Source organism: Rhopalosiphum padi, chromosome 3 (assembly GCF_020882245.1).
Source record: "Rhopalosiphum padi isolate XX-2018 chromosome 3, ASM2088224v1, whole genome shotgun sequence".
NCBI lineage: Eukaryota > Metazoa > Arthropoda > Insecta > Hemiptera > Aphididae > Rhopalosiphum > Rhopalosiphum padi.
Window position 1 is genome coordinate 64,960,511 of NC_083599.1, and position 13,891 is coordinate 64,974,401.

The 13,891-nt window shown below is 30.2% G+C and overlaps 1 protein-coding gene across 1 annotated transcript; it reads right to left on the minus strand.

Annotated features, from left to right (window-relative positions):
• Positions 1 to 8,585: 8,585 nt before the first annotated feature.
• On the minus strand, positions 8,586 to 9,379 carry LOC132923792 (E3 SUMO-protein ligase KIAA1586-like; the record flags this gene model as incomplete). The annotated part of the gene is made up of 2 exons (XM_060987765.1): positions 9,103 to 9,379; positions 8,586 to 9,005 (listed from the first exon to the last, which is right to left on the minus strand). Coding segments are annotated over exons 1-2 (663 nt in total), but the record flags the coding sequence as incomplete, so codon positions are not given.
• Between the last annotated feature and the right edge of the window lie 4,512 nt (positions 9,380 to 13,891).

The following is a 13,891-nucleotide window of genomic DNA, read 5'->3' on the forward strand; positions in this document are numbered from 1 at the left end:
TTAGTTGCCATTTCTGATAAGTTTGTCAATGACGGTAGTGAGCAGTGATACGAGTGGGTTTATTAATGTTTTTAGGTCGTTTATGAATGAAGACAGTTGGGTTGTGAGGTTTAGATTCTGATTTAGGTTATTGGTTTGAGAGTGTGGATTTGATTCACTATTGAGAGGAGGGAAATTCTGTGAGTCCGCTGGAGGAGGGAGATTATGGTTAATGACATTTGAGGTTTGATGGTGTTGGTTTTTATTATTCCACGTATTGTTTTTAGATTGAGCTAATTTTTTCTTTAGGTCGGTGTGTGTTTTACACCCTTTATAGTTGGCCGGGTGGCTGCCGTTGCATAAAGCACATTTAGCAGGGGAACTGCGATCCTTGGTACAATGCAAAGATTCATGGTCTAAGCTACATCTAACGCAACGAGGAGTATGATTGCAGTAGCTGCGAGTGTGGCCATACGCCTGACAGCGGTGGCATTGAGGTATATCTCTTTTTGGATGGGCAGGTTCGATTTTTACTATCGTGTAGCACAGCGATGTGATTTTGAAGATATCGGCATTGGTTAGATCAGGTTCCAAATCAATAAAAAATATTGGAAGGGGAGTCTTCGTTAATTTATGAAAGACAGGCATTATGTTTCTGGTGGTAAATCCACTGTCTAAGAATTCCTTTTTGATAAAGGACAAGTCAGTAGTGGGATGTAGATTCCGGATTACTGCACGAAATGCTTTTAGTTCTTTTGACTGATATGAATGAAATGACACGTTGTTTTCTTTGAGATAATTTATCACTGTTCTATACGAATCAGCACTGTATGTTTGAAGTCTAAGTTTATTAGTAGAGCTTTTACAATTAAATCCCGTGGAGTCAGTTAACTCTTTAATTTTAATACAGAATTTGTTAAAATTTAACTGTGCTTGTATAAAGATTGGAGGAGGTTTAGGTGTTTGATTTTTATCCGGAATGTTTTCATTTGTGTCGTCCATCCGCTCTTCTTCGTCATTTGATGCGATCGGAGTAAAACGGTTCGTAGAAATAAAAATATTTTTGTCGATTTTCTTTGGGGGAGGTGAGGTTGCATTAGGAGATCTTAAATGTTTATTTTTTGATACAGCTGTTTCCCAGATATCAGAATTAGAATTGGTTGGCGAAGTATTGTTAGAAGTATCGTTTACTTTTTTTTTTTTTGATAATATTAAAGGTGGAATTGTTTTGTTAGATAATTGATTTGGGCTCGAAGCCATATCGAATGCGAGTATTTCTGTAGCAGTATGTAGCGACAGCGATAGTGGATGGCCTTGAGGCCTTAGCCGGCGAGGCGGCGGCGTTAGTGGACTTTATACGATAAGATTAATATATTATTATACATTACCGATTTGCGGCGTAATTTGACGTTAGTGCTATCGGGAGCTATAAAAACGGTGCGCGTAAATGACGTGTGGTCTCAACGACATCCAAACACGAACTGATGATTATACTTATGCGCACATTTGATATTTTGATATCGATAATTGAGATTGATTAGCATTTTTCGATAGAAATCTACGTAGGTACTACTTAATTTTGTATTAAATATATACTTATTAAAAAAAAAAAAATGTGTGGTTAGGTAATAGCGAGGTAATTAATATTACAAGTTCTTCGTTCATTGTTAATTTTATTTTCATTAATTGCATGAGATTTTGTGTTTTTGTTCTATATTTAAGTATTATTGTTTGCTTATGTGAGTAAATGTGGAATTAATTTAATTTAATCGATTTAATTTATATTGATCAAAATAATCCGATTATTTTTAGTAATTTAATAATATAATATAATATCATGAATGACGAACGTTCATACTTCCATATTTGGAATTTGGAATCGTGCTATATGCCTATAAATATTTAAAATCAGTCATCAGTTAACCTGCAGTGTGTAACTATAGTGGAACCAGTGAAATAACTCAAACATTTTAGTAGTTCACATTATTAAATAAAATAATAATATGGAGTGGTCAAATGAATCAGTACTTGAATTTTTAAGATTATATGAACAAGAATCTGTTATTTGGAATGCAAAACATTTAAAACACAAAGATCGAAATGCAGTTTACGATGCGTGGTCAAATATTCAAAAGTCCTTCAGTCTTCAATGCACTGTACAAGAGCTGAAGAAGAAAAAGGAGTCACTTATGTCTACTTTTAGACCACTTTTGAGTAAAGTCAAGGCTAGTATGGGAACAGGTTCAGGTGCCGATGACGTATATAAACCAAATTGGTTTGCCTATGAAACCATGGCAAAATTTTTAGTTGGAGTATCTCAGCCTAGGTCAACAATAAGCACACAGGTAAATTTATTTAACTATCATGCATAAATAGACACTTTACCATTTGAATGTCGATGATTAATAAAACATAAAAATTAACACATTCCTAAATAAATAGATAAAAGTATAATAAATATTAAAATTTTAGGAACCGTAATATAATTCATTATAAATTGTAATATTCTGAGTATTCAAAGTATTTTATTAGATACAATATCAAAATAAAAAATGTTCAAATTTACTTACATAACTATTACGTAGTTAAAAAAGGATAAAAGAAATCATATTGTTATTATTACCTATTTATTATAATTTATACCGTATGGAACATGGGTATAGTGTATTATTATATGCAAATAATATATGATATATATAAATACACTATATAGGTAATATAATTGTACATTATTTTGGTGTCATAGTATAGGTACCTAATAAGATACAATGGTGCTTGGCGAAAGAAATGAAAAATGTTCATTCACAGACCAAATAGCTCTTAACTTATTATCAGTAATAGATTCAATCGGTAAATATTTTCCAGATTTAAAAAATCGTCAAGTAAATGCTTGGGTGCTAAGACCCTTTTCAGTGGACAAAAATATATTTCCAGATACTGAAATTGAAACCAAATCACAATTTTTAGGACTTCGTGAAGACAATACACAGAAAATAGATTTTGAAAACACACAACTAGCAACATTTTGGCGAAAAATTGGTGGCTAAAACTATAAAAAACTATAAAAACTCTTGTTTTTTTTTGTTTGAAAAATTAAAACAAATTATAATTATAATCATAATATATATTTTTTTTTATTACTCAACTTTTTTTGAGTTGGAGGGGTATTTGTTAATATCTAACCTGACTTATGGGACATGGGTAATAGTCTCAAAAAGATTAGGAACCACTGCTCTACAGTCATTATTATAGAAATCTTGTACCATGTTACCACAGACTACATTTAGTTTGTGATGTTACCATAACTAATAACAATAATAGAGGCTATAGAGAGCGCTAGTATGACGCGACTTCATTCTTGATAGGAACATTCAGAGCCGTCATATCCGTGCTCGTTGTGCAATCATAGTATCTATATCCGTGCCCGCTAGTGACGTCTAACCACTCATGCCATTCCCATCTATGATGAGGTACCCTCCTGGACGTCTAGTCGCCTGCAGCGGCCCATAGTACCGGTACACACGACCGATATTTCATCGTACGATTTATTTATCGTATTAAAATATTATCGTACGATAAGGTGTTGGTTAAGTACACACGACCGACATTTTATCGTACGATCTATATCGTATATTAATATATTAAACATTATAATATATCATCAAAATTACGTATTCAGTATGAACTGTGCAGTGTTATTTGAGTGTTGTGTATTATATACAGTTCTCACTTTAAGTGCATTTTAACAATTAATTCCTAGTTTATTATCCAAAAAAAAAACAATGAATGATATTATAATTTTATATATGGGTTATAAAATATTACTAAAGAAAAAAAAAGAAAAAAATCGAAAAATGTGGGTCCATCCATTATTATCCACTCGTTTATCCGAAGGTGCGTTTTCAATTAATTTTGAAGGTCTTAGAAAAGATCCGGTAAAATTTTTTAATTATTTTCGTATGTCAGTATCTGCTTTTGATGAGTTACTTACAACATTTGTGGGTCACAAACTGATAAAAATGGATACAAATATGCGAAAAGCCATTACTCCAGCTGAAAAATTGGCAGTCACTCTAAGATATAATTAATACTAGTATTACATAGGTATTACATATTAATATTATATTTTAATAAATTGTATTAATAATAGTCCTGTTTTTAATTAATATACTTTATAAGTCAGTTTATTTAACAATTTACATTAGAAATTCATTACTAAAAATAAAAAAAATAACTAACGTTTAAATTAAAAAAAACATTTACCAGATACTAGTTACTAATGTCTTTGTTTAATTAGTAATAATTTATTTTGTTGTTAAAAACTCGTCCATTATATCAGAATCAGAATATATCTCATTTCTCTCTGGCACAATATCCGAGTGATGTGAAAGTGTTGATGTTGAATATGGAGAAGGAGAACTGGCATTTGATTGGTGTGGAGATTCTGGGGAAACGACATTAAGTTGAGACGAAGCATAAGTTTGAACTGGGGGTCGTAGACTATGAACATTTTGAACATTTTGAGATTGGACATAAAGACTGGTATTCCTTGTAGGTATTGTATGTAATATGTTGTATTGAGTATTTGCATGCTGTGATGATGTTTGTTGTGGATGTATATATTGCTGATTGTTCGGGTTGTACATTCTATACGGACTATATGGAAGTTGATGGAAGTATGGCTGATGCTGAAAAGATGTGGATGATACATTTGGTTTTATTGTCTCCGGTAAACTAGAAGATTGGCCTCTCTTAATAGTTTGTGCAATTTTGATAACTTCTGATCTGAAAAGTAGTGTCTGGTCGTCGTTAAATTTTCGAACTATCGGTAACAAGGAGTTAAAAAATTCTTGATGCTGATCTTGTTTATCATCATTAATCGCTTTCTGTGTTTGTACTTCTAAATATTCTAAAAACTTCTTTTCGACATTTGATTCTTTTTGTTTGCTCTGTTTTTGTTTGTTTGGTCCAGAGTTGTTTAAAGTTGAACATTGTTCTGTCACTATTTCGGATGTTTGTAAGTTATGTTCAATATTAGTATATTCATTTATAGTATTATTCGAAATATCATTGTCATTTATAGTATCATTCTCAATATTGTCGTATGCAGTATTATTTAAATTAATAGAGCTTGAAGTCAAACGTGGGATTATTGTTTTAATGAGGAATCTTAATTCATCATGATACAAGTATGTTTTTTTGTATTTTTTCTTGGCGCCATTGCCTGATTTTGGCTTATCTTCCTTTAAACTTCTAATAAATGCATCTCGAACATTTCTCCATTTCTTCTCTATAATATTTCCTACAAATGTAAAGTGAGATAAGTTATAGGATAGTAAAATATAGGCTTTTGAAATATTGGATTTTTTTTAGATTCTGAGCGAAGCGATTAATGTATTGGTTTTACAATGATATGTGTTTTTTATTTATTAATATTTTTTATACGCATTATAAGTTAAAATTTTGCCAAATTTTGACAGTTATCAATATCTCGAAAATGCACAAATTATTTAGTAGTTTCAATACCCTACTGTAATTTATTATTTATTGGTTTTAGATATCTTGGTTCTGGATGTACATTTAAGGATTTACACTATTCGTACAAATTAGGAGTCTCATCAATTGCTATGATAGTTCGAGAAGTTTGTTCAGTAATATGGAATAAACTTGTTGGAGTTTATATGCCCACTTTTACTGAACAATACTGGAAAGATATTTCAACTGGTTTTGAGAAACAAGCAAATTTTCCTCACTGCATTGGAGCGGTAGACGGAAAACATATACGTATTATTAAACCAACTGGAACGGGTAGTCAACATTATAATTATAAACATTTTTTTTCTATCGTATTATTAGCAGTAGTAGACTCAGATTATAAATTTATATATGTCGATGTTGGATCCTTTGGAAAGCATTCCGACTCTACCATTTTTAAAAATTCCACACTTTGGACTCTATTGGCTAATAATTCATTAAATATTCCTGAACCTTCGGTATTGCCTAACACAGATGCAAATGTTCCATATTTGTTTGTGGGTGATGAAGCCTTCAGTTTATCTACAAATGTACTACGGCCCTACGGAGGACGAAACTTATCACAAAAAAAAAGAATATTCAACTATCGTTTATCACGTGCACGGAGGTATGTATGTTGAATGGGCATTCGGGATTCTGTCAAATAAATGGAGAATTTTTCATAGACCATTGAATGTCACTACGGATTTAGCTGTAGACATAACAAAAGCTTGTTGTGTATTACATAATTACGTTCGAGAAAAAAATGAGTTCAAATTACAAGACACGTTAACCATTGAAGGATTTGATGAACCTCTAGTCACAACTAATAACATCAATCGTGGAGGAAGAATGGCAAATGATATAAGAAATACTTTTGCCGATTACTTCTATACTGTAGGAGCTGTGGCATGGCAAAATGATAAATAAATAATATATAATTTAATTAAAATACAAATTAAAACAGTTTTATTAATTATTTTATCATTATTATAATATATAATAATAATATTATGTAGGTTACATGTTATATAAAATAATTATTATTAATGTAATTATACTATTTAATATTTTCGTCATTATTATATGTACCTACCTATTACTTTCCTACATAAATACATTAATTATATTTTACAATATATTATTTTATATCATACATTATTATATTATTTGTATTATAATGTTTGATTAGTACTTGCCTATTAATTTTTGATGTTGACTTGATACTTTTTCGTAATCTGGGTATAACAAAATAAAAATTTCTTTCCAAGCAGCTCTTTTTAAATACCTATCAAAATAATTATTTAAACTCTTGTCCCAAAGTAAAGACCTTGCTTGGACTTCGCTGATAAGAATCTCGATATCGATATTTAAATCGTCTTCCACAAATTCAATTGATTTTGGAGAGTTGACTCCACTAGAAAAATCACATTCATCCTCCGAAGACATGATGGATACTAAACACTTTCTATGTTTTGAGCCGATAAATATTATCGTTCGTGTGTTCTAATCAGTTTATTTATGTACATTTCGATTGAAATATTTTGGTCATACGATATTTTTATCGGACAGAAGTTCAAAACGTCTCCGACAGTTTTGAAGGCGTCGTACGATTATCTTATCGTACGACATTTTATAGTAATCGTGTGAACAGCTTAATTTATAACCATGTTATTTATAATATCGTACGATAATATTTTAATACGATAAATAAATCGTACGATGAAATATCGGTCGTGTGTACCGGCACATAGCGGCTGACGTCTTATAACTGGTCATAGATAACATAATAAAATAGATGACCGACTCGAACGAAAAAATCGTTCCGCGTACGCAGCGATCCCAACGTCTGAGTTCTGAATTAAACAACAAGAATAAAGATATAACATATTACATTATCATTGTTTTTACTTTTTAATAGGTATTTAATTTTTGAATCCACTTACCTAAAGTTTCATTGTTAATTGTTATTATTAATTTATTGATTAATGAGTTGTAATAATAATAATACAATTAATGTATGAACTACACACACACGGTATTGTAATAATAATTCTGAATTATAAAATGATAGAAAAATGGATATACATAATAAGTAATTTCAACAAACCATTTACCCTAGGTAGTAGGTAAGTAAGATACCTATTATATTTTATTTAAGGAACTAATAATGTTACAAATTAAAACATTACCACATTTACTGTTATATTATAATTTCAAATCAATATAATAAAGATTTATTCAAAAAAAATAATAGGTGCTTAGCAATCTTACATTTATTAAAATTTATTAACAAAAACAAAATTTAAAATATAAGTATATATAAATTTAAAAAACTCATTGAATTATAATTATTAACATAATAATAAAAAAAATAATACTTACCTATTAAACAGTTAAACTCATATATTTTATTTAAATATATAAACTTAGAGAAATAATAATAAGGAACTTGTATAGATAATATTAAATTATTTTCTTTATAAACATGTTATAATATGTTTATATGTGTATAAAATTTAATAATATAACTTAATTATGTTGATCGTTGATGTCATATTTTGTTAAAAAAATTATTGTTTAATAAACCATTTAAAATATGATTTATATTTTTTGAAAGAGTAAAGAAATAAAAACTTTTAAACTTTTGAAATAAAATATGTTTCAAATTGTGTTTGGAACAACTATAATTTATAGGTTCTAAATATATATCTAATATTTTAGTTAATTTATATCCTATTGAATGTTCCATTATTATTGGAACTATATACAGAGGTGTTCCCAATATTTTTTTTGAGAGTATACTAAGACTCTAGTCAAGGTGAAGATCCATGATTTAAACAAGGGAGGGTAGAATGATACAAATAGAACCTTTTTTTAAGTATTTAAAAATACTCATAAATCTTTTTAAAATAAAAGTAATAAACATGAATATTTAATAATATACAAATATTTTTACTGTGGTCTATAATTATAAAGGATGTGTTAAAAATATGAAAAAAAAAATCAAACTTTTAAAAAAAGCTTGAAATTACCTTTATAAGTCAATAAAATATGAAAATATACAAATACTAAAAAATTTAATTAAATAAATTGTTAAAAAATAATTTCTGCATCTTATTTTCGTCGTCTATTTCTTTTCTTTCTTTACCTCTAGGAGTGGAAACGGCAGAACGGTGATCTCTTAACCAAATTTTAATATAAGGTCTAGGATTAAAATCTGCAATTGAAGGGCCATTGATAGAGATGAACATCAAATCTGACACATTTTCAATGTTTAAGCTAGTCCTTAAATCAGTTATTGTCAAATTCATATCGGAAAACCCTCGTTCACAATCAGCTGTTGAAGTTGGGAGTATATTTAATGCTTTCATGAAACTAGAAAAAACATTTCTTGAACGGAAGTCAACTACACTTTCAAATTCAGAAAAACCTAATGTCTGTGATACTCTTTTAACTTCATCTTCTCCCTTTGCATCATTAGTTGCTACTTTGAACACTTCATCAATTACCTATAAAATAAAAGACGATTTATTAAATATTCATTTATTCTGTTTAAATAATCAAAATATTGAAATAAATTATCAAAATAATAGTTTTTTTCTTTACCTGAATGTCTTCTAGCATTGTTTTATTTTTTGAGTCATCAAATAAGCGTTGACGCATTCTGTCTACTAAATTTTGCAAAAATTGTAACCTGTTAATCCCTCCTGATTTTGTCATTGTAATATTGACACCTTTGTTAATTCCTTTCTGAATAGCTTCTATAATTTCCTTTTCTTTTTCCCCAGGTTCAGCTTTCAGACTTTCTAAAATTCTAATCGTTCTATTTATCTCCGACTGGGCACGCATTAGAGTTGTTTTTCTGGACTGTAATATACAAGATAACATTGCAAGCTCAGAAAGAACATCGTAAAAAAGTCCAAGTTCCTCCAAAAAAGAAGAGGATTCTAATTTTTTTTTTATGCCATTTGATGTCACATCATGTGTTTTACTAACATGTAAATATATTCCCGGATAATTATTCCATATGGCTTTTATAGTTCGAAAACTGCTTGCAGACCAGCGTACATTCAAAACACGACCTATTTTTTTCATTTCAATGCCTACTTCAACACAAGATTTATCTAAACCCATTGAATTTTTAGGACTTTGATGATAGTAAGCGTAGAGTTTGTCCATTAGACTTTGGAAACGAGAGACTCCAGTACAATCTTTTATTACGTCATGTACTGAGAGTTCGAGGCGATGACATAAACAATGCCAGGTAAATAGATTCGGAATTTTTTCGCGTAGTTTAGTAGCAACTCCAGCTTTCTTACCCGTCATTACACTTGCTCCGTCACTGGCAAAAGCAATCCAGTTGTTTAATGCAAACGATGTTGATATCCCATTACATTCTAAACTTAACCAAATAGATTTTTCGATAGTTTCAGCATCTTGTCTATCTAAGTCAATCAGGTCTAAGAATGCTACAACCGGCGATTCTACGTCAAAATATGATGAAATATACAAAATTAGTGTACATTTGGTACTCAGCGTTGTTGATTCGTCAATCATTATGGTAAATTTCGAATTCGACTGTATAAGGCGTAAAATAAGTCGTTTGCGCATCTCCTTTGCAATGACGTTTACCATTCGAGTGGCAGTTATTCTGCTATGTAAGGAAGATCCCATGTCCAATCCATTGATTTGTTGTAATTGAACAAGTTCTTCAAACTGTTTAAAGGGACGGTGATTTTTTGCCAAGCAATATACAGTTCTAAAAAGTCGCGTATTGGAATCAATCTCTACTTCAGATATACGTTCGAACATTTTATCTAATACTTTGTCTGAGCTTTTTTTCAATATGTTTTCAGCTAACACATGAGCTTTGCTTTCTGAATGTTGTTTAATTTTATTTCTTAATGAAGCCAGTTGATTTGTACGATTACACCCAGCAGCTATGATTTCAAAGCCTACCCACTCAGAAGAAATTCGAACTTTGCTATCGATGTTAGATTTTTGAAAATTGATACTATTTTTAGCTTGAATGCAATTATTACATCCTAGTTTCCCATTTTTGCTACTTAACCATGAGTTTTTCTTTTGAAACTCTATTACCTGTTCTTTTGTCCATAATGCAGGCCAAATTTTGGAAGTATCCCATACATCTTGTATTTGATTATCGATTTGACTATCACTAACAAAATTTTCTTCATTGGGCATCACTAGCTCGTGTGAACTAGTAGCACAAATGGCAGTATTAGTCGCATTTTTAGGTTTTTTTTCTCGGGGCATAAAAAAACTATCAAGTGTTCCGCTTTCACGTTTAAAATTCGAACTCATATTTTGATAAAAATTTAAATAACACTTTATACAGTAAAACAGATTAGGATAGTTAATTAAACTCAATTAAATAAATTAATAAAACTGCTCAAATAAAATGAATACGTTAGTAAATAATAATTAATAAAAGAATTAAGAACTTATTCACGGTAAACACAAACGGTAGATCACACAACGCACAATCGATTTATAAAAATAATAAAATGTTACAAGTCGGCGGTAACGGATGTACTGATTAAATTAATCGTGTTCAGAGTCAGACGCATTTCCATCATCTAACGCGATAGTTCGTTTCTTGTTTTCTGAGAATCTAATAATAGTTGTAAGATATAAGTGTCATATTTCCGTTATCAGCGTCATAAATAATAATTGACTTTCGTAGCATTTTCTGAGTAACCAAAACCAGTTTTTTTTTGTATATAATTTGAGAGTATACGCAGTATACCCATATTTCTGACAAAATATCTTGAGAGTATACGGCGTATATGTAGTATACCCTATGGGAACACCCCTGACTATATATTTTGAAATGTGTAGCATTTCTTTTATAGTGTTAAAAAAAGAAAAATTAGGATCAACCAATGATTTACCAGTGTAGTCTCTAGCAAGAATAAAGGCATTTGTTCTCTTTGAAGTTACTAAGTACTTTTTACAACTTTTGCAATTATCCACAGTTTTTAAAAGATTTCTAGCAAGATATCCTGCAACATATTCAATGTTCAAATCAGTCATTGTTGAAACATAGTTGTAGACATCATGTATGATAGGGATATTTATCAAATCTGCTTTTTCTTCATAAATGGATAATGGTGAGTATGTAAGCAATTGTTTTAAATTATCCAGTAATTCTGAGTTATCCGATTCACAGTTTCCAGCAGACTTGAATGATGTTAAATTGTTTATTAACAGAGTTTTGAATGATAAAACAAACTGAAAACAATCTGGATTTATATTTCTATGACCATGACTCCGAATATTGCCAAAGAAACATTCCAACGAATCTTGGTTGATACTTCTGGTTATTAAAAACTTGAAAGAATATTGTTTTTTTAACTTGAACCAAAGATATTTAAATGATTTCAGTGTAAATATCCAATTAGTTATACATAGTGGCTGTCTTTTCACTGGAATCTTTATATTTTTATCAATAAATTTCATCGATTCAAATAATTTAATTGCCTTATTCCAGTGATTTATATGGATGGACTCAGATTCAATGTTAACTGCTCCTGTTAATGGCTTACCTGGATCACTCACAAGTTTTGATGCGTTCAATGAACCAAATGTTTTGTCCATAAAAAGAAGTAATTCAACCATGCCTTCAGAGTTCAAATTATCATTTTTGTACATAAGTTTAGACAACAGTTTCATAGTAGCAGCTACCCTCTGACTAAAAACCTGTGTGGCATAACAAACTTTCAATTTGGGTAGAGCTCTAAGTTCATAATTTTCATTGTCTTTGTCAATACTATACAATTCAATAATATGATCCCAAGAGGCATAATGCTCCTTACCATCCAGAGTAAATACTACATCCTTATCAAGCATATTATTCCGGATACTCTTTGTTAAATGAGGTACATCATAAACTGGAACTATTTCTACATTTTTAATGTTAAAACCTATTATATGATTATTGATTGCAGATTTCTGATTTGTCTCAATCAGTTGGTTTATTGCACTTCTATTTGTGGAACCTTGATCACAAACTGTTGCCACTACTTTTAACCCAGGTCTCTAAACACTTTCTAAGACTTCGTTAATACACGATATCATCATTGGTGTTTTGGTTGTCCCTTGGCAAAAGTAATAAGCATATGGCTGCTTCCATTTTTTGCATAAACCTTTGAGCATGAAAACTAAAACATGGTTGGCAAATCTATCAGTAACAACATTTCCAAAATTTTCAAATCCAAGCATCAAATCATTCTTTTTATCATACTTCAATCCTGTTTCAAGAGACTGGTTGCCATATCTTTGTACAGCACCGCTTATCTGTATATTCTAAAATCAATGGTAATACCATGGACTAAGATATATTGGGCCGGGGGAGTAGGAGGGACCGAGCATCAAATGTTATGTCCTCTTCACCTCTTCACTATCTTACAAAAGTCCGAATGATTAGAACGCCATCTAGTGGTAATATTCTACAAATAGGCCGCGAGCAGCGTAAAATTGGGCCGTGAACCATATAATATAAACATTACTAATTTATATTATATTTAAAATATATAATATATAATATTATTAAATATTTTTATTATACACCTAATAAGTAATAATATTATAAAATATATTGTATACATACCTACGTATATAGCCATATAGGTGTGCTATTAATTATTAGAGGTCCTCAATGAATTTTACAAAATTGGTAGTCCGCACTACTAAAAAGGTTGGGAACCGTTGTTCTACATAATATAATATTTTGATATTAGCTATAAATAAACATTTGCTTTTGCCAAGGGCGTCATTTCAGCTTTTAAAAGTGCGAGGCAACTGAAAACATTAATTGTTAAGTCCTTTAAGCAATTGTATTCTTTTGATGCACTGCTTTAGTCTGTGATTTAAACAAGTGTTTTAATTATTATATTTTTTATATAACATTTTTAAACACAAGTCCACAAATATGTGAAAGTGTTCAGTATTATATTGTGATGCTATCAAAAACAATCCCAAAATTCCCTGTTTTAAAGTCCAGTGCATCCAGTTTTATTAAAAAATTTTCGTCAGAAAATTCATTGGCATATTTGTGCCCTTCTTCTTTAAGGAATATATAATATATATATGCCATAGCTCAAACGTACGTGATACGAGGTGTGTAAATAAAATAATGAGACTGATTTTTTTTATAACATTTTTATTAAACTAAAATTACTACTTTACATTGTCTCCTTCAAAGTAGTTACCCTGAGAATCCACACAGCGCTGGAGTCGATGTTTCCATTGTTTATAGCAGTTCTGGAACTCAGTTACTGGAATAGCTTTCAGTTCGTCGGTCACAGATGATTGAATATTTTCTAGTGTCCCAAAATGTCGTCCTTTAAGGTGAATTTTTATTCGTGGAAAG